This window comes from Lathamus discolor, chromosome 2, assembly GCF_037157495.1.
Source record: "Lathamus discolor isolate bLatDis1 chromosome 2, bLatDis1.hap1, whole genome shotgun sequence".
In the NCBI taxonomy this organism is placed as follows: domain Eukaryota; kingdom Metazoa; phylum Chordata; class Aves; order Psittaciformes; family Psittacidae; genus Lathamus; species Lathamus discolor.
In genome coordinates this window covers 113,418,602-113,440,672 of record NC_088885.1, presented here as the reverse complement: position 1 = coordinate 113,440,672, position 22,071 = coordinate 113,418,602, and the positions used below count along the sequence as shown (strand labels likewise).

The 22,071-nt window shown below is 41.7% G+C and overlaps 1 protein-coding gene across 2 annotated transcripts; it reads left to right on the top strand.

Moving 5' to 3' along the window:
• The first annotated feature begins 3,392 nt into the window (after positions 1-3,392).
• On the top strand, positions 3,393-17,333 carry AQP4 (aquaporin 4). Of its 2 annotated transcripts, none has more exons than XM_065669350.1 (5): positions 3,393-3,424; positions 8,623-9,037; positions 9,967-10,131; positions 10,501-10,581; positions 13,144-17,333. In XM_065669350.1, the coding sequence occupies exons 1-5, from the start codon at positions 3,393-3,395 to the stop codon at positions 13,420-13,422; spliced, it is 972 nt and encodes a 323-aa protein (XP_065525422.1). In that variant the 3' UTR covers positions 13,423-17,333. The 2 variants fall into 2 exon arrangements, with proteins under 2 accessions (XP_065525422.1, XP_065525423.1); XM_065669351.1 differs by lacking the exon at positions 3,393-3,424 and adding an exon at positions 5,468-5,537.
• The last annotated feature ends 4,738 nt before the right edge of the window (positions 17,334-22,071 follow it).

The window sequence follows — 22,071 nt, the reverse complement described above, 5'->3', positions numbered from 1 at the left end:
GGAATACCCACAGAAAGAGGGAGGAAGAGAGCAAACACATGCATGTAAGCCTCATTGGTTTTGGAAACTGAAAGCCTGAAGTGGTGCTGAGAGAGGAGCCGAACAAACTGAGAAGCTTAGCAACAGTAGGGTAAGGGAGAGCACTCCTGGGTACAAGTGGAAGAGGAGGCACTGGGAAAACACACAGTGCTTCTAAATTATGTCTTTTTTTTTCGATTTTGATCTTTCTTTTCTCTGTTTCAGTCTTGTCTGACAAACCCTGTAGTCTGACAGAGTTGCCAGAGTGAATATCCAAGAGGCTCGCCATAGAAGTGAAGGGACTCTTCCCACACTGTTATTCAGTGAGGTGACAGAATCTAGTGCAGGGAGTTTTTCTGCCTCTCGCCCTCATATTGTTTTAACTGGAATTAGCTGCTTGCACATTCCTCTCCAACTTTGGCAGCATGCCCTCTCCTCCATAACAGACCAAACTGAATTCCCAGATCCAACACGCTTCAACTGTCTGTGAAGTCCTTGCTCAGAATGAGGATGTGTCTTACGTGTTGCAGCATCTTCTTACCATGGCTTGTGTTCCTACAGAGACCTTTAATTCATGATGTCCTAAAAACTACTGTAGAAACTCAGATTTAATATTCAGTGCAGGAGAAGCAGAGGCACATGGAGACTCCACTGTACATATCCATGCTGTCTGCCCTTCTGCACCATGACTGTGCTTTAAAACCAGTTTTAAATTTTTCATATATATTCTTTTGTAAGTTATTTTCCTAACTGTGTTGAGCACAGCAGCAGAAGAAATATTGCAGCCTTGCACAGAAATCCAAACTGAATCAACCCAGGTTTTACAAAGATGAAAACATACAACTAAAAACTAGCAACCTTGTATATTTCCAACTCCCCAAATCAACAAATTTATCCCTAGACAAACTGGGGCAGCTTTCCTCCAGTTTTCAGTGCCATCTCAAGGGCTGTCTTCCTTGCCTTCTCTGTTTTCAACAGAACATAGTCTGTTTGTTTGATCAGAGCTGGCACAGTGCAGTTTGCTGCAGGTTTGTGCCTGAAGCATTGCCTTTCTCTGTTTATGTGGCCACAACCTTTGTCTAATCCTCCAGAAGATCTATCACAATAAGAATGGTAGCAGTGACAGAAGCTATTAATGTTCTTGCTTCTCCATGTGGCAGTGATCTGCTCTATGGACCAAAAAGAGCATATATATGCTATCTGCAAGAAAAGGAAAAGCAATTATTAGCTTTGCTAAGTGAATTTTGTTTGTGAACAAACAATTGAGCTGCAGGAGCAGAGTCCACAAAGTACCAAAGAATAATCATGTTGTCAGGGCAGAGCTATGAAAGCAAACTCAGAGCTGATTTGAAACGGCCAGCTCCAAAACTGGAAAGAAATTTGAGGTTTATATAGGCGCCTTTTGTAGTTTTTAGAAAAACAGAGGAAAGGATTTGTATGGCAGAGGTAGCTATGGCATAAAAGGTTGAAATGCTCGGATAATGACGTTACAAAATGCAGGTGGAGAAAGATGTGTCACATTCAAGCTACATCAAGGGAAGCCACAGGTGTTTAAAACAGAGCACTGAAAATGAGCTTTTTATACAGTAGTAGCAGAAGGGGAAAAGGGAATAGGGTAAAAAAAATATGCAGAAGAACATCTTAACTGAAATCCTTTAATTGTGAGGAACTGCTCAGGCAGCTTTGATGGAAGAAGTTGGTCTGTGAGTATATGAAAGATTCAATGGCTTTATGTGTCATTAAGACAGTGTTAGGAGTCGAAGTTTCTTGATTCACTGTAGCAGGTGGTGAAGGGCATAGATGGAAAAGACAAATGCACCAACTGAAAGAGCAGAGCTGCGCAATGATGACTGCACCTCCTGTGAATGTCAGTTTTTTACATTTTGTCCTTTATGACATGGCTTTAGGGGAAGAGAAGGCAAACGTGAGAGAAACACCTACACTTGTACTTTATAATCACCTGCATTTAGCACAAATTGTGATTGGTAAGTATTTAACACATGAGCTTCACTTTTTTTATTGCTGTGTGTACAAATTTGTCCAGGGCATCCTGAACTGACAGTGTTATACATTATACTTGCTTTTCCCTGGTGTAAATTATTACCTACAATCCCCTAACAGATGAAGACCTTCTGTCCATGGTTTCCATGGCCAAAGTAGTTCTTCGGATCTTGCACTGTTTTCTAGTGGTCTGGAAGATTATATGTTACAGTCTGTCCTGTACAGGCTGGCTGACCATTATGCCAAACTTTGATTCTTTCTCTGTTGCTGCATGAACGCACAGTAGATGTAGTTTCTCTGTGTGTGCTATTTTAACCTCATTTAACACCCGAACATGTAGCTTACAATATTTTTATATAACTTATGCAAAGATTCTTTTACTGCATACAAAGGTCTAAGCCAATGGGGAAAAAAAGAAAAAACCTAGATACTTTGTTCCATCTTCACCCCTGTCTCCTTCAAGTGACCATTTCTACGCATTCTCTAATGAAATAATTGTGCCTGGAAACTTGGGCAACTTTGCTTTTTTCCTTTTATGTGAAAGGTTGTTTTTTCATTGGATTGTTTGGGTGCTGTAGAGTCATAGAATCATAGAACCATAGAATGGTTTGGGTTAGAAGGGGCCTTAAAGCTCATCCAGTTCCAACCCCCCTGCCATGGTCAGAGACACCTTCCACTAGACCAGATTACTCAAAACACCACTGTCCAACCTGGTCTTGAACACTGCTAGGGATGGGGCAGCCATCCTGTGCCAGTCCCTCACCATCCTCACAGTTAAAGAACTTCTTCCTAGTAGCTAATCTAAATCTACCCGATTTGAGTTTAAAGTCATTACTCCCTCTGCTATCACTACATGACCTTACAAAAAGTCTCTCTCAATGTGGGAACCATCTGAGTTTCCTCGCTGTCTAATTTCAACATCTCTTCAGTGGCCTCCCTTGGCTTTCTTCAGTAGGCAAAACTTTATTGAATTTAGCAGCTTCCAACAAATAGAACCACTTTGTCTCTTCTGCAGCCAGTAGAGTTCTAGTAATGTTCTAATAGGCATTTCAGATGGAGAAAGCTCCCTGGCTGCAGAGTTCTTTAGACTTTTTTCACACACAGTGCTTGGCAGAGAAAAAAAATGAGAAACCGAGGAATGCTTCCCCGTGCTGCAGAAGCACAGTGGGCTCGCTTCGGGCTTCTTTTAAGCCCCTGAATCAATCTGCATATCCACATGATCGCAGATGACCCGCGGCCGGGGCTGCGGCGGCAGTTTCTAAGGCAGCCTTGGCCCGCCCGGAGCAGCAGGTAGGGGAGGGCCGCATGGTCGGGAGCCGTGCCACCCTCCCGCCCCGCGCCCCGAGCAGCGCACCCGCGCCCGCCGGGGAGGCATGAGCGACGGAGCGGCCGCTCCGCGCCGCGGGTGAGTGCGCGGCCCTCCGCGGGGCGAGGCGGGAGGAGGGAGGGGACGCAGGCAGGGAGGCAGGCACCCAAACCGAAGATGACTTTATGGGAAAGCTTCGGGAGGGGGGAGCGGGATGCTCAAGGAGGGACCTTCTCTGCGCCAGTGGGGACCCCTTCGTTGTCCGGGCTCGGGAAGATCGCGCTGCCGGGAGTGCTTTGCCCCGGCGTTTTGCATCCAGGGGCGGCTCCCAGGGTACTGGGCTCCCCTCTCCGAAGGCACCGCCGGAGCCTTTCTGTCGTCCTTAGAGCCTTTCTTTCATGAAGGGGGGCAGAGGGTTGTAAATCGCTCTCTTTCTCCACACCCTAAAACTTTGTTTTATTCGCTGCTTGCTGTCCTGCAACGAACAGACGTGTGTACAAAAAGCCCAGCACCTGCACCGCCAAAAAACTGAGGTACCATGCTCCCAAGGCTCCCCTTCCCACCTCCTGTAGATACCCACGACAGTCACCCATTCAACATTGTATTGGAAAATGAGGCAGAATGGTTATAAGCAAGTTCTGCGATCGTGTATTTATTTTGCAACTGTAGCCTCTCCCTCTCCTCCACACAAGCTGGCAAGCTAGTGCTCAATGTCCATTTGAGCTACAGCCGGCTGTGCCAGCACAGGTCGGGGAGTATGTGAGTTTGCTGTGGAGATGCCGCTGCAAATAGCTGCGGCATGGTCAAACCTTCAGTGTGACAGTAGTGCCGTGTGGAGGGGCTGGCTGCAAGCCACATCCAGGCTGTTTGCTCCACTCCTGGAAATGATACCAGTTAGAAAAGGAAGACTTTTTAGAACATTGCCTGACTTGTGTGCTGAAGACTTTTTTATTACTTTTATTGTTAGGGCTCTGAGGCCACGATCATGCCTGCAGCCCTGATGGTAACCTGACCTGTAAAAAACCACCTTGCACGCAATTAAACACACTATGTAATCTTTTAGTCCAGATCAGAGAATTTCAAGCGTGGCCACATGTGAAATTAATGTGTGACCATAACATGAAAGTGTCTTTCTGGTTTTGTGTTGTATTTAAGGCAACCTTGAGCAACTACTGCAAAAAAAAAAAATCATTTTGCAATTTCACTGGAAAATCTTATCTGCTGGGAAGTCCCATTTTGGTTTCAGACCTGGCACAGCCCTCACACTCTCTCTGTCTCAAGCCTTTGAATTAACTGCATGCTAAAATATTGGATGTTGGAAATGGTGTTGATTTCTGAATTGCTGAAAGCCTCTAGATGTAAGTGAAAACCTGGACTCAGGGCTCAAACACAACTATTAAGCTTTTGTTAACATTTGTAAGGGAGGTTGCTGTGGGGAAGAAAGGTGTGCAGTTCGAAAGAAAAGTTTGGCCACGATATCAGTACATTTTGCTGGGTGTTGAAATCATAGAAAAACAGACTGCTTCAAAAAACGTGTATGCATTAAAAATAGATGTTCAGCTCATTAACTGTCAAAGTACGGCTGAGGGTGTAGCTCTGCCATTTTGATTTTTTTCCGTGTAGTATGCTGTTTCAGAAGAACAGAACCTTTCTTTATGTTGATGAGCAGGATTCTGTGTTTGAGTTACCCATTTGGCTTGCATGCAGCACTTTTGCATTTTCAGGGATATAAATAATATTGGCTGAGTTCACTGGACATCATCTCAGCTCAATAAACAGTGTGAGATCTGCCCTTTGTTAGTGGTAGTCTCCTGCTAGACAGGCCCATCAACAGCTCAAAAGATGGTGTGATCTTCGGGGTCCCCTTTCCCTCTCTTGTACATGTGTGTGCGTGTGCACACACACACTCACTCTTAATGTGTTCTTTCATGATGCTCCATAACTAACTCAAAATATAATATCAAACAGAAAACCCATTTTCTGTCCACTTCCACAGGATGAAGGTGTGTAAGTAATTTGCCGATCTCACTCTTCTCTGTATACAGAAGGAGATGGTCAGGCATACTCAAAGAAGTCAAGAGTCACCATGTGCCTCTATCCCATGCTCCAAAAACCTGCATTCCCCCCATAGAGCCTTTGGTGGTTGGGAACTTTGCAGAAGTCTGCAGTATAACTCCAGAGCTTGCATTTTGCTTAGCAAGTGAATGTTCAGGTAAATCCAGGTTGTGTCCGACTGAGCTGAGGCTGAAAGAATAGATGAGTGCTGTTTTCCTTGTGTGTCTGGGTTTCTTTTCCATGAGCTTCAGGACATGCTTCATCCCTGTATAAAATGTTCACTTGGGATATACCCTGGGAAAAATTAACTTTTGTCAGTATGGATATAGTACCTGTGTCTTAAGCCACTAAAACAAATTGTTAGTGAGGAAGTAGTAAGGGTGTGAGAGGTAAGTAAGCCTTTAGGTTTCAGTAAGAATCTGGGTGTAAAGTTCAAAGGTAAGGCTGACCAAATACCTGTGAGCTTCAGCATTGGGGAAGGCAATGATTTTGGAGCCATTTTGAGCAAAAAGTCTAGTCTACATAGTTGGCCATTAACTTACTGTTAATATGAGATCTTACAGAAACATCTTTCGGTTGATATGCTGGAGGGAAGGGATGCCATCCAGAAGGACCTCGACACGCTTGTTAGGCGGGCTGATACCAACCTTATGAAGTTCAACCATGACAAATGCAAGGTCCTACACCTGGGTTGGAGCAATCCCAGGCACGGCTACAGGTTGGGCAGAGAAGAGATTTAGAGCGGCCCTGCAGAGAAGGACTTGGGGGTGTTGGTCGATGAGAAACTGAACATGAGCCAGCTTCAGTGTGCGCTTGCAGCCCAGAAAGCCAACCATATCCTGGGCTGCGTCAAAAGGAGCGTGACCAGCAGGTCGAAAGAGGTGATCCTGCCCCTCTACTCTGCTCCCGTGAGACCTCACTTGGAGTATTGTGTGCAGTTCCGGTGTCCTCAACATAAAAAGGACATGGAACTGCTGGAACAAGTCCAGAGGAGGGCCACGAGGATGATCAGGGGACTGGAGCACCTCCCGTATGAAGATAGGCTGAGGAAGTTGGGGCTGTTCAGCCTGGAGAAGAGAAGGCTGCGTGGGGACCTAATAGCAGCCTTCCAGCATCTGAAGGGGGCCTATAGGGATGCTGGGGAGGGACTCTTCGTCAGGGACTGTAGTGACAGGACAAGGGGTAATGGGTTAAAACTTAAACAGGGGAAGTTTAGATTGGATATAAGGAGGAAATTCTTTCCTGTTAGGGTGGTGAGACACTGGAATGGGTTGCCCAGGGAGGTTGTGAGTGCTCCATCCCTGGCAGTGTTCAAGGCCAGGTTGGAAGAAGCCTTGTGTTGGATGGTTTAGTGAGAGGTGTCCCTGCCCATGGCCAGGGGGGTTGGAACTAGATGATCTTGAGGTCCTTTCCAACTGTAACTATTCTGTGATTCTATAGGGATGCTGGGGAGGGACTCTTCATTAGGGACTGTAGTGACAGGACAAGGGGTAACGGGTTAAAACTTGAACAGGGGAAGTTTAGATTGGATATAAGGAGGAAATTCTTTACTGTAAGGGTGATGAGGCACTGGTATGGGTTGCCCAGGGAGGTTGTGAATGCTCCATCCCTGGCAGTGTTCAAGGCCAGGCTGGATGAAGCCTTGTGTGGGATGGTTTAGTGTGAGGTGTCCCTGCCCATGGCAGCAGGGTTGGAACTAGATGATCTTGAGGTCCTTTCCAACCCTAACTATTCTATGATTCTATTCTATCATTCTGTTTGTCTTGAGTATGACCCAAAATCAAAAGATTTTGGGGATGATTTTGTTGTCTTTTGAGGTTCTAGCTTCAATTCTTCTCTAAGAAAGCAAGTCCTGCTCAGGTCTCTCAGGTCACTTCACAAGCACTTTACAACAGCCATTTGTAGGAGAAAATGTAATTCTTGTTCTCATATGAGAGTCTAGAGAACTGAGATAGAGTTCAAACGACCTATCCAAAACACACAGTAAATTAGCATAAGAAATGAGACAGAAAAACAAATTATTTGCTTCAGTCACAGGATTAAATTGCCTTTCCCTAACTCACTGCAACTGTTAAGAAATTCATGGGCCATTCCTCTTGCAATAGCTTGAAAAGGGCAGACATGCTTTTATGCTTCTTTCTTATCTAAGTGGTATTAAATATGCATTTTAGCTCAGTTACCTTAGATAACTGAGCATAAATTCATCCATCTTCCATTTGAAATTCAGTTCCCAAATGTAGCAGCTGAATATTCTTTCCTTTGTTTTCTACTTTTTGGAGGGTTTGGAGGTTTTTTGCTTTTGTTTTTAGAGAAGAATCTTGTTAGCATTCCTTAGAAACTCATTAAAATGCTTCCCTTTTGGCTTATTCTCCTAATTTATTAATACCACAAATAACTTTTCTTTGGTGACCCACTTTCATAGGTATCTGAACATCTAGCAATATTGTAACTCGTCAGGAAGGCAGTGTAGACTAACAAAAAGCATCTCCAGGCTGAGAGAAAAATCAAGACACTTCTTTCTTTGCCACATAGAGTTCTACACACCACACATACAGAAAATACTGGATCTATTCCACAGCTTGGCACCCTCAGCCCAAAGGGAAGCACTTTATTGATTGCACGATTGATTTCAAGGTCAGAATTTAGGACTGCATCTATTCTCCTGGCTGTATTCAATTTTTACCCCACATCCACAGGGAAGAAACTGCTCTTTGCATAAGTATAAACTGAAATACTGGTCTGCGTGAGTGTTCAAACAAATAGAGTTTCTCTTATAGCTCCAAGGACAAGCTCCCAACATCACACTGTTACCAAAACCATTAGGGTTTGATTAAGATACTCCTTTTTTTTTTTTTTTAATTATCATACCTGCTTTGTGAATAGTACAGATTTGCTTAGAAAAAGGGAGCACGTACTAATTTAATGAGCATGATGGTTGACAGGCCACTGAAAGTGGTAGGGCTGTACAGCCTCTAAGGCGAAAGTCAGCTATTGTGGAAGAATACACTTTTACACATACTCATTTATTTCAAAAGATACAGAGGGGTTTTTTTGTGAACTGAAGCTGCAGACACTCAGTGGTCACATTCTAAGGGCAATCTGCTCCTATAGTGCAGTCTGTAGTTGTCTCAGCCTAAGGATGCTCAATATGTTCTCTTCAAAGTCTGTTGGATAGCAGCCCTTAACAGGAGCACATAGGGCTTATTTGGTGACTCCTGATACATCTTTGTTTTCCTTTTCAGTAAGTGTGGTCGTCTCTGTAAGTGTGAGAGCATCATGGTGGCATTTAAGGGAGTCTGGACTCAGCCATTCTGGAAAGCAGTTTCAGCGGAATTTTTGGCCATGCTCATTTTTGTCCTCCTCAGCCTCGGCTCCACGATCAACTGGGGTGGAGCAGAGAAGCCCCTGCCTGTAGACATGGTCCTTATCTCCCTCTGCTTTGGACTCAGCATTGCAACCATGGTGCAGTGCTTTGGACACATCAGCGGAGGCCACATTAACCCTGCTGTGACAGTGGCAATGGTCTGCACGAGGAAGATCAGCCTCGCCAAGTCCGTCTTCTACATTCTTGCCCAGTGCCTGGGAGCCATCGTAGGCGCAGGCATCCTTTACCTCATCACACCACCAAGCGTGGTAGGAGGCCTGGGAGTCACTGCGGTAATCACTTCTCCTCTGACTCGTAAACTAGACTAGCTTAGAGCCTAAGAAAATGCAATCAGTGTCATGGAGAATAAAGAGAGCTCAAGCAGAGATTTTGAGAGCTTGCTGGTTTATTTACAGCATCTAGACAGGGCTTAAATCTCTTCTTAGGATGGGTTTATGCAGCGTAATATCTATAGCTGTTCTTTTTATAGAAGTTCTCTTTCCTAGAACTTCCCCAAATCTGATGACAGCAGGTAATGTTAATTTACATACAGAATTTAAATAATATATGCGTGAAATGCCTTTTTTTATGGGCTGGGGAGGGGGAAATGGATTCTATGCCGTTATGATGGGGATTGAAAAAACATCAATTTAAAATGACATACTTCTGAAATAGATTGTGGCTTAGATTTCGGCTTTGTTCTAAACTAATAAGGAATGCCATCAGTTAGCCCTGTTGCAGGACTTATTAAAAATGCACTTGAGCCACACACTGCTTAATTTTTAATTGAAATTTAAATTAATTAATTCAGGGCTAATTAATGAATTTATAATTGAATAGTAAATTACAGTGCTCCCAAGAAAAAAACTGGTGAAGGGGAAGTGCAGCATTTGCAAATCCCTGTGTAAAAATAAACTATACTTCTGCAGTCTAACTTTGAAGTTCTTTTTGGATGTTACTGTGAAGCCTTCTGTTCTCAGTCCAGCAGCAATTTTCCATGGCTCACAAAATAAAAAAAAAAAAACAACAATTTTTTTAAAAAAGGTATAAAGGGGGGAAGGGATGGGGGTGGGATGACCTGTACCTTTAAAAGTTCAGCGGTGTCTTTCACTGTGTACCATTAGAAATACCTTTAATTGAAATACAATTAATGTACGTAGTGGCTTTTTGATTTGCAATATCACCTTTCCTTCATTTCGGCTGTTTCTTTCCCTTCTTCCAGGTACACGGAGATCTTTCCGCTGGCCATGGACTCCTGGTGGAGTTGATAATTACATTCCAGCTGGTTTTTACTATTTTTGCCAGCTGTGATTCAAAACGAAGTGATGTCACTGGTTCAGTAGCTTTAGCAATTGGATTTTCTGTTGCAATTGGACATTTATTTGCTGTAAGTTAATGGCTTCTCTTTAAAAAAATAGAACTATTTTCTCTTTATGGCTACTTCAGAAGTAGATGCAAACTTCTATGGCCTTTTTAGATGCTATAGCTATATAGCTCCTATATTCTTTTTGGATCCACACCAAAACACTTTGAAGTAGCATGGGGGTCTCCTTGGGTAGGGTGTTGCATCAGAACTTTTCTACTTGTTTATGTAATGACTTTGTTAATTTTGTGATAAGACTAATGAGAGTGACAATACCCACTGTCAGGATGAGAAGCCAAATAAATAGGAGTTTCCCATAGTGCAAGGACTAACAGAAATTAAATAACTCCCTTCAAGACTTTAATAACAGGTAACATTTTGTCTCTACTTTAGATCAATTACACCGGCGCCAGTATGAACCCTGCCCGATCGTTTGGTCCTGCTGTCATCATGGGGAAATGGGAAAACCAATGGGTAACACAGCTTTCATGATTCCTTCACTATAGTGACAGATATCAGGATTTTCCATACGTCATTTGCTCTTAGTTAAATATCCCAGTACACCCCATAGAGACCGTCCCTGAGGAAGACAGGTGCTGACCTGCCACAAGCTTAGGTGTAATTATACGCCTCTGCTAGGACTGCAGTGCAGTATACAGCACATTGGAACAGCATCTTGCTGTTCAGAGGCCATTTTGCGGAGGCAGTAGCTGAGGTAGAAAGGAAATCATATAAAAAGTTCAAAACAGAAAAAACCACAACCCAGGGAGAGACTGAAAGAATTGAACTATTAGAGAGAAAAATCCTCCGAGGCAGATTGTAAGCCCCCTGGTCACACTGGTGGGAAGTTATGGAAGTAGTTCTGTCGGCTTCACGTTTCACCTGGTTCTGCAGCAAATTGAGGCAGACGTATAAAATGAGAGCAGGGACCCTCTGCGATCTGCTTCCCAGGGGACAAGCTGTCTCAGCAAATGCTTGCAGTCAGAGATGAAGGGGTTGCAGTCTGGTCTTTGCAGACCAGACCAGATGCTACCTGCTTCAATTTGAAAGCATCAGCTTAACTAGGAGTATTTGTGGAGGAAACGATTTGATAAACAGATTCTAAATGATGCAGTCATTTTCTATAGCATGCCACTATTAAACTTATTAAAATCCAATTCACATATTCACATCTTATAAGGGAGAGATGGATTGCAGCTCAGCCTCACCTAATTATACACAGGGAAATCACTTCTAGGGACACTTTCAATACTAACTGTAAGAGCTGCATATTACCGTGCATATATGGATTTCCTTGATTTTTAAAGTATGAAGCCCACATTGCTCCCACTGCAGCTAATAACAGAAATAGCATTGTCTTCAGGCCCTAAGGCTCCAATTCTGTTACCATGTGTAACTTTGTTCCCAAGAGTTATCCTATTGAGGCAGATTTCCCTAGTTATCAGTGAATGGCTTGTTCATATGAAACACTGCTGTAGTTTTTCACAAGATTAATTATCCATACTCTGAGGGAGCCTGTAATTTATAACTAAAGCTATAAATAATAAACAAATGTACCATGGAGAAACTTGTAGGAGAAGCTTAGCTACTGTCCTGGCCACTTAGAAAGATGGCCTTTTCTCCTCCAGGGCACTGACATTAGCATGCCATTGACGGAAGCTTCTGCACCTACTAATGTTACCAAACTGCTGCGTGTCATGCTGAAATAGATAGGTACCTTACAAAGTTGTGCATGTCAGTTGTATTTGCTTATTCAGATTAGCTAATCAGGTAGCCGACTGCCTGTTGGATTCTGCAGGATCAGAAGCCAAATTTGGATTATTTAGGAAATGTAATGAACCAAATCTGTGTATACACTAGGAAAGGTTTTGTTTCCTTAAAAGTTCATTGCCACCTTGAGTGAAAATGCAGAAAGAAAATCACTTGTCTACATTGGTGTTTATTTTGTGTGTGATCTTGCAAACAGTCCATTCATGCTGTCTACAGCTGTCAATGAGCGACAAAAATTTAGAGGAGGCCTCTTAGAAAGGGATGGATCAATAAAACTTGAAAAAACTATTTATCTTTGGAGCTGTGCACCTGCTTCTCAATCTTCTTACCCTGTTAGTTTAAAAGCAAAGCTATGCCAGAGCAACTATATGTTGTATGTGAATACAGAGCTTTATTTGACAAGTCACACATGATCCCACCAGGACCTGTGGCCTTTTTTTATCTCAAGAAATGTTACAGCTATCATTGATCCAAATGATAATGAAAGACCTGTACTTTTGCTTTACTGGACAAAGTTTAAAGACGGGAAAAAAGCTACTTTCTATTAACAGGAGAAGGTAGGGCAGCCTGAAAGGATGCCTGTGTGTCTATCCATGGGAGACGTCCGTAGCTCCACTGCCACTCAGCCAGTCTGCGCCATAACTTTCGTACCCAGACATGTAGACTGAAATCCTTTTCAGACATCAGAGAAGTAGGAACTGTACCTCACTGGCATATTAGCATAGGTCCCTCTTCTCCTGTGATCTGTGGGCTCCAGTGATTCGCTAAACTCTGGCATGAGAGGATTTTTCAGAGAAGAGCCAGACCCAGGGATGTGAGGTATTTTGCATGACTGGATTTAAACTGACTAAGGAGTATTTCTAAAGGGGATAAAATGAGAGGGAGAGACTGGGATGAAGCAGAAAAAAATAATTACCTAGGACTAATGCCATTAACTGCCTAAGATACAGCCTTTTGACCAACTTCCCATCTGATTTTACAGCAATCACTTAATTGCTGAGCTCCAGGTCACCATCTGTGATACCCATGGTAGTTAAACTTCTCTGCCTCATAAACTGATATGATGGCAGATAGTCCCCTGGTTCATGAAAGCCAGGGGACTATGTGACCAAGCAATTCTGGAAAGCTGGTTTTAGCATTTGGGCCAGGTGTTTTGCAGAAAAATTTCTGGGTGAAGTCTGTAGTGACATGCTTTTCTCCTGAGACCATGGCTTCTTTATTTGCTCTAAAGCCTAATGCTTGTCTTTTTTCTGCCTCTTTTTGAAGGTATATTGGGTGGGACCAATAATAGGAGCAGTCCTTGCAGGTGCTCTTTATGAGTATGTCTATTGCCCAGATGTTGAACTCAAGCGCCGTTTCAAAGATGTCTTCAGTAAGGCTACCCAGCCATCCAAAGGGAAGTACATCGAGGTGGATGATAACAGGAGCCATGTAGAGACCGATGACCTGATCCTGAAGCCTGGCATAGTTCATGTGATTGATATCGACAGGGGTGAGGACAAGAAGGGAAGAGATGCATCCAGTGAGGTGTTGTCTTCTGTATGACTAGCAAGAAGCACTGAAAACAGAGAGCAGCCTCCTAGCACGTCCACAGATATCCTTCCACCTATTAAAGAAACAGATCTCCTCTAGACTGAGCATCTACCATTCCTTAAAAGGTATGGTGTGGGCAGCTGAATGGTAATGGTGTCACCAAACCATACTCCTGCTCAGTTGCAAGATTGGGATTTTGTATAATTAGGATTCCCCATCAATTATTCCAAATTAGGACTTGTTCCTAGTATTTTTCTTTCCTTCTTTCTGGAGCAACCAAACAGTAAAAAAAAAAAAAAAAAAAAGAAGAAGAAGAAATGGAAGTATTCTTCTTTAATAAATCAGTCAATAATGAGACAAAGATAAAGATGTTTAACATTCAGATTGACAGTTAAGACATATCAGGAAATGCCTATAGACATGAAGACCTACTTATCAGATTGTTCTTCTGACACTTAATTGGCTGTTGTCAGCTCCGATTAGAGCATCTCATCCATTAAGCATTCTCTGTGAGGTTCAGGGACAGCAGCAAAAGTACTTAAGAGTTTCATCCACAGTCAAGCAAAGGAGTATTGTTTCCACTCATGTACATCACTACTGCCTTGCAAACTACCTCTGAAAAAATTATACCCTAATAGGTTTTTAAAAAAATGTAATCTATCAACCCATCAAATTTCACTCATGTGATTTGCAGTATTAATATATTCCCTTCATCCCTTTGAGAGTAAATTCACGGAAATTGAATGTTGAAGTCTACTGTAATAAGGCTGCAAAGCATTTGACTGTACTTCGTGCCCCTTCTTGTCATGTGTATCTGGCAAAACATTCTCCTGGGGTTTGACTATTGTCCATTTCATGTTAGTAGACCACCAAGGTCATGCAAAGAATATAAAGGCTTTCCTGTTACTTAATAACTCAAATAAGAGATATAAGAAGAAAAGAAGGCATATCTGTTTTCAGTGCACTTGTTCGAATACATATTTCTGTGCTAATTTATGTAAACTAAAGATTTAAATTACTTACCTATTTTCTTACAAGATGGTTTCTTACAAAATACAGTTGTTCTTAATTTATTAGTAATGTAGAGGGGTTTTAACTTTTAACTGTGTTGAAACACTGATTGGGAAATTTTTTTTATAACAGATGATAAAAATAAGACTCCTTTTTTTTTGTTGTAACTGATGCCTAACTATTTGAATGGGATCCATGCTTGTTCTGGTGTTCATATAGTCTTAATTACACCCCTGGCAAAGGTTTCTGTATCTGTTGTTAGGAAAAGATACAAGCATTTGCAAGAGTTTTTAGGGGAAAAGGGACATGAAATATGTTCAGTAAACAGTCCTTCCCTTACAGAAGTATTTTGACAGACATAATCACCCCAGCAGAACATTTCTGTGAAGCTGTTACTGACTTACTGCTTTTGTTTCTGATCAGTGGCTTTGAGTTTTACAATATGCAGCTGCAGAGCAGTCAGGAGCATGGTATTATTACTGTAATTATATACCTTTTGTTTTTAAATTGAAAAGCTACTCCTACCTATTTAGCAATAAGAGTGGAGAAAAGCATTATTCCTGACTGTGGGCTGTAATAGCCCTGTCTGTTCTTTGACATGTTCTGCATGCAATCTTTATTACAGGGAATTAGATGTTTCTAATGAGATAATAAACCACTGCTACCCTCAAATCTGTGCACTGTGATCCAAGGGCAATTCTACTGTCCCAGCCTGCAGCACTGTATAGTCCCAGCATGTCCTACCATACTCATTTGGAACACTTTTTTTTTTCCTTTTTTTTTTTTTTCCCTTAAAATATTGTAATTATTAAGGGGCACAGATTAAACCTTTTGCATGGCTTAAACAGGTGAAGTAAGGAGCAATGCAGATACCACTGGTGAATTTTTAAGCAAAGGTTTGCATTTTTGTAAAGTTACTTGTTAGAAGTTCTTAATTTGTGAATTTTGCATGGTACTGTGTTATTTAAATAAGAAGCTGTGATTTGTTTTATGCTTAAGGGTCCTTTACACAAATGGCTTGATGCCTATTTTCCTCACCAGCCTGATTCTGCTGCTGAGGTGAGCATAACATGAGCATAGCACCAGCCACCTCAGTTAGGAGGAATAACTTTTCTGAAACACTTTGTATTTATGAAGTGTGGCAAGCAATCAGAACCGGTCCCAGGAGAACTCCTCACTCAGAGAGTATCGGGGATAAGATACGAAGGCTTCTGAAAAGATTAGGGAAAAGAAGGGGCACTAAAATAGAGACCACCAGACAGTGAAAGATGTTGCCATGCTATTAAATGTTAGTAGGAAAGAAAATATGGTAGGTCTGCTCCTGCTCCCACAGAATGAGACTCATGGAGGAGTTTTTCACTGACTACAGTGGAAATGACAATGAGATTTGGTGGGGCCTCAGTGGCTTCTCTCATGCACTTCACTGTGTATTTTTTCCAAAATCAGAGTCTTTCAGCAAGATACTTAATTCTGGAAGTAGATGTGTTCAACTTGAATTTTATGACCCGCCCAGAAGTAAATTCTTAGAGTGTCCATCATCACAGATGATGTTGCCCCACTGCAACAGATCACCATTCAAGTAAGGGAACATCACTCTTCAGTGTCACTTAGGTCTTCATTTAACTTTGACCTGCAAGGATGTGTGCTTCTCTAAGTTGTTTTGCAGTGGTATCGTCACTGTACAATAGTCGCATTTGGTTAAAAACCAGACTAGCATGACCTTTTTATGCATTGGCAGTCTTTTGCTTTAATATGATTTTAATATATGTATTTTAATGCTGCTTGGGTGTTCTAAAGATGTTCAGCTCTAAATTACAGCTCATAACATAACTTAGTGTTCTTGGTTGGGGTGGGAAATGGTAAATATCTTTTGTTTGTGATGGTGGAGGGATATGAAAGAAGTCTGCCAGGCATGTCAGCATTCTGGGGTACTGAAAAATCATTGGAAGAGTCTTGTACTCCTCCATAATGGCATGATTATTTCCAATGCTGTATTTGTACTCCAACAAACACATTCAAAATATTTTGTCACTGGATTTCAGAAAAGAAAGGATGGAAGATAAAGGTGGTTACGCTGAGGTATACAAATACCTTTCAGGTTGTGTGAACTCTGAGAGTTCATCAGCCAAATTCTAAGTATTCTCAGGAAAAAAAAAAAAAAAGAAAAAGAAAAAATTAACCCTGCAACATTTGAGTTGTCATCATAACCCTTCTGTTGAAGTAGTTGGGAGCTGTGTCTTTCATTCTTTCAGTGGAAGCAGGAGCGAGACTCATCTCATGTACTGCTTTGGCTTGTCACGTGTATTTGCATATGAGCTTGTCAACGTGTGTTTTGTTTCTGATTATTAATAATTGTCAGAGTGTCTGCTTAGAAAGCCTTCAAATTTCTACCTTTCTAATGCTTGGTGGCAGAGCAGTTGCTGCTGTGCTCTGCAACATTTTACCTGCAATCTGTGTAACGCATTCAGGATATAATACGCCATCCAGTATTTTTAATCTAACTAAAATATGGGAGAATCTACACTGTGAACCTTTATTTCCATAGTGAAAGATGAAAACACTGTACACAATTTCTTTTGCATCTCAAATCAGCCTGTGTGTAATTGAGTTTCTCAATGACTTAGTAAATAGACAAGATGCAAATATAGACTGAACTGTTTATTACCAACTTATATGATCTAAACAGTACTGTTGCAGTCTTTAGTTTAGGACAAATGAGGTAAAGCAAATTATGTACATGGATTTTTCCGCAAGACTGCTTATTGAAATGCTTAGTCACCATGATATCAGAACTAATGTTGTAGCACTTAAAATTTCGATGTGTAACATTTGGAATAACCCACTGAAAAATACACTATAAAATAATAGATGATTATCTGGTTCCCACTCGTATTCTACATCTCACATTACTGTTGCAAATAAATTTCTGTTTAAAATCTAAAAAAAAAAAAAAGATGTCTTGTGATCACTGCAAACATTTAATGATCTCGAAGCTCAGGACTGAAATAAAAGGAAAAAGTCCAATCCAGCCAATAGAACATGTCTAAGAGGAGTCTGGAAGTATAAGAACAAATTATTTATTGCTGAAAAGTATTTGTCAGTGAAGAGAGGTTGATTGTGAAAGAGATTTAATATCTTTATGGCAGTGAGCTAAATCAACTAGAGCAAAAATTTTGCTGGTATATGTTCATCACTGATTTTGCCAGATGGTTTGAAAACTCAGAGGACTAAGTGAAGAGCTAAGATTTTGAAAAGGCTGGTACTTCAGACTCCTTTTGCTAAAGCACGGCTTGTGAGACCAAGCTTCTGTGAGCTACTTCATCAATGGAAATTGGGTCCTGTGGCAATTACATTTCGGGTTGTGTGCACCTTGCTTGGAATGCAAAATTTAGCTGTCAAGACACATATGGCATTCCTGGAGTTAAACTAGGATCCTGACAATGATTAATTGTCCTGGTTTGGGTTGGGATAGAGTTAATTTTTTTCCTAGTAGTTGGTGCAGTGCTGTGTTTTAGCTTTAGTCTGAGAGCAATGCTGACAACACACTGATGATTTAGTTTTTCAGTAATGCATACCCTGATCAAGGACTGTTCAGCCTCTTCATGCTCTGCCAGTGAGGAGAGGCACAAGAAGCCCAGAGGAAGCAGAGACAGGACACCTGACCCAAAGCAGCCAAAGCTCTATTCCATACCACAGCAAGTCGTGCCCAGTATATAAACTGGGGGGAGTTACTCGGAAGGGACCAATTGCTGCTTGGATCAGGCTGGGTCTAGGTCAGCAGGTGGTGAGCAATTGTATTGTGTATAGCATGTGTTTATTGTTGATTTTCCTTTTCCCATTTAGTTTTATGTTCTCTCCTCTTGTTATTTCCCTTATCATTAGTATTATTAGTAGTAGTATATTGTAGTATATTTTAGTTATTAAATTGTTCTTATCTCAGCCTGACGGGTCTTATCTCAGCCTGTGTGGTAATTTGTTGCCAACTGGATTTAAACAATGACATCAATATGAAACCCATCACCTGGGATAGCACCTGGTCAGCAAGGAGGGCTGAGAGCAGACTCACACCAGAAAGTCACCCCTCACAGTGGTCTGGCTCTTTGCTTTCATATCCAAGCTCCAGAAGTGTCGCTCTATAGATGCTTAGTGGGACGCTTTGTCTGTGTGTGTGCATATAACTTCAGACACCAATGATCTGTACCTTGCTGAAAAAAGTTCTCATGGGAATTTAGGCAGAACTGGTAAAATTAATTTGGGGTATTTAACATTTTGAGACACTCAAGAATCACAAACAGAAATCTAGCTGTCTGGAGAGTTAGAAAGACAGACAAGGAGTGATGTAGCTATCCGCAGGGTTAAGAGGAAATAGGGTCATGTAAAGAACCAGCAGTGCAGGCAAAGGAGATCTTTGTAATATACCTCTTACCCAGTGGTTACTGGCACTGTGATATCACTTATGGCATTAAAGCATGGTCCCTGTTTTATGAGGATATGCATGTAGGCTGGCAGATCACATCTGAACCATCTAATGGAAGAGGCTGAGCCATACTGGGTGAGTGATGTCCTTACTTTAAACTTCACTGGCAACAATAGCTTCAGCAATGATAACAACAATCAGCAACTGTGGCCCAGTCATCTCCTTAAAAAGAGAACTCAGAGTGTAGCTATTCCCAATATCAGCGTCCTTTTAAATCCTCCTTTAGCTTTAGACTCCTTATCTGCTGCAGATTGTGGTATATAGCAAACGTTATAAGCTGCTTTATTCATATCAGACTGATAACTGTTATCTTGGCTATTAATTTCTTTTGACCTTTCTTGCCTCATTAGAAAAGCAATCCTTACAAGTACAAAGTCTGTGGCATAATCTATCTTAAAAAGCTATCACAAGGTTCTTTTGAAAAGCGAAAAGAGCTTATATTATTTGTCTCTCACCTTGCCACGTGCGGTAGGTAGAGGTAGAGGCTATCTGTCCATGTGCCTGGCAAACAGAGCTCCTTACCACTCTTCTCCACTCACACCCAACAGTGACCTTCCTATGATGTTTCATCCCTACTTCCCTTTTCATATGCATTTCCATAAAAAGCTATGGAATTCACAGTGTGCCTGAAAGTTCATATTAATAGACTATGTGTATACACACGTGTGCAAAATGTGCACAGAGATGCGCAACTCTGCACAGCCGTTGCATTTGCTTCTTCCCATCAGCAGACAAGATCAGTGGGAAAAACCATCGGAGATCAGCTGCCATCTGAGACTACTGCATGCCCCACTGGGATCCTAATGACTTGGTCATTTATTTCCACTTATTTCTGAGCCATATGGCTTTCAGCTTGAAGAGGGGTCATGGCCGTCTCCTACTGCCATGGAGCAATTTGGGTTCTGCTGCTCTTCCTCACAGCGTTCATTTGCCATAAGGCTTTCCAAACCCCCATGACCCTCAAACCATTTTTTAAAAGATTACCTTACACATTTTGGAAACTTCTAGCATGAGAAATATTTCACCAATATCCCACTCCACCTTAGGGTTAGCTCCATTTATTCTGTGGGGATTGTTGCTTTACTTTGGAACTGCAAATCTCAGGGCATTGGATATTCATTCATTTTTCCTCAAAAAAATCCTTTTATAATTACAGTGATATCTCCACTCTTCTGTTCCGGTGCTTAATTATTTGCATTTGCATGGTATCTCAGTGCCTAGCTGCCTAGTGATTCCATCTTCAGACGGGAATGCATGCTTGCTTTGTTTTGCTGTATTTGCTGCCTTTCCAGCTGAGTATGCTCATCAGAGCAGGAATGAGGTGGTTTAGTCTCTAAAGCCTCCTCCTCTGAGCTTCTTCAAGATGCTACTGCCACTTTGGACTTGAGGCCACTTTCTCTGGGCAGCATCAGAGTTGCCCCAGAGAGGGGCCTCTCATCTGCCTTGACTTGCCAGAGCTGTAGAGTACACAGGCTAAATCCTGTCTTAGCTTCACAGAAGAGATGGAATTTGTTTGCACCAGCCAAACCCAGTCTGAGACAATTGCGATAAACAGTGTCCCAGCAAAGAAGTAATCAATTTTGAAAAGATAGGATTTGGGCTTGTGGCAAGTCCCTGGGCTCTGGTTTGCAAGAAAAACATCAATAGGAAAACTAGAACAATGGTTGATTGGCCCTGTAAGTTCTGAACATATGTACAAGAATATCCAGTAAGAAAAAGCCTAATGCTTCGTGATTAAAGATGACAAGAGTAGGGACAAAATGAACTCTGGAGATCAAGAAGATATACATAGATGTTGGACTCTGCTGCTGTTTGCCCACAGGTATTGCTCCAGAGAAACAGCTGCACAGCATCTCAGAGCTGAGTCAGACCAGCTGCACAGGGTAAGATGCACACAAATACAAATGTTTCAAAACAAGGCTGTTCTGTTTTCCCTCTCTCCTTCTACAGCTGCCCAGCATACTTCAGATTTACTGGAGGCAACCACTGCTAGAGCAGAAGCTTCTCTAGCCTCAAGACTAAAATGTGAGAATAAAACTTTGTGTCCTCCAACCTTTTAGCTTTGAAAAAGCCCAGCAAACACCACAGAAGGAGCTTTAACAAACGAGGTCAAAAAGTCCATCTGGATCCCTCTTCATCCTAACCATTCATAGAGCTACCCTTAGAGAATCAACTCACAAGTTAATTTATCACTGTGTAAATAAAATATCCCCCAACTTTATTTACCACAAGCCTTTCTGAGTTCAAATAAATATCCTTTGGTTGAATGCAGCTGAAGAGCACTGGAGGTTTATATATAGCAGCTATTGCTATTGTGTCTGGGTGGTGAGGAAAAGGTCAAAGTGAAATGATTTTATTCACTCCCCAGTTAGAAGAATTGCTTTGTGTGTTTGTTGGGATGGAGTGTGTTGGTCTTTTTTCCTCTCACAGAGCTCTGTTTCTTTCAGGCTGCCCACAGTTTATTCTATCTTTTCTACAGGTTGAATCCTCAAACATTTTATGGAAGCAGGAACAATTTGTTTTCTTATCTAACAAAGTAATTATCCTTTCTTTTTAACTTTGTCAAAGAATGTCACCTGGGGATGCTTTAACTCTTTGATATGTTTGCTCTGCAGTATCTGATGTCACCCTCCATCTCATGGTCTCTATTTGTCTGTATTTTTTGCATAGACAGCTGTCCCTTCAATGAATGTGGGACCCTATGGGGACTGCTGAGTTTTCCACAATGAAGCTCCAAGCTTCTGAATTTCTGAATCAGATTTATTTTCGATTCAGATGACATTTTTTGTAATAAACATACACTTTCTGTGAACTTTATTTGATGATGGACCTAATTTTTTCTGCAGATTCCAGCCTTTTTTATTCATTTTCTCAGCATTTTGCTAATTATTTAGAATTTGTCATTAAAACCTCCATATTTGGGACAATTGCCTAAATAATGTTTGTGTTTCTTATGTTCCCTTCCATTTCTTTCTCATTTTCATTGTCTGAGGGCGAGGGTTGAGGATGAGGCAAGCTGAGGGCAGGCAAAGAAGGGGGCAAGCACTTGACAAATCAAGAAATGACCTGTGTTGCTCTGGGCTGCTCCAGAGACATCTTCTCTAGTGCCATGCAAACAGAGTTCTTACCACCATCTCCAAGAAAGGATGTGGTAGAAGGACCTAAATAATAAT

Excerpts from the sequence above, each read along its gene's own strand:
- AQP4 (XM_065669350.1), top strand. The coding sequence starts at position 3,393 with ATGAGCGACGGAGCGGCCGCTCCGCGCCGCGG. Across the intron at positions 3,425-8,622 it reads GCGGCCGCTCCGCGCCGCGG|TAAGTGTGGTCGTCTCTGTA; the intron begins GTGAGTGCGCGG and ends TTTCCTTTTCAG. Across the intron at positions 9,038-9,966 it reads GAGGCCTGGGAGTCACTGCG|GTACACGGAGATCTTTCCGC; the intron begins GTAATCACTTCT and ends CCCTTCTTCCAG.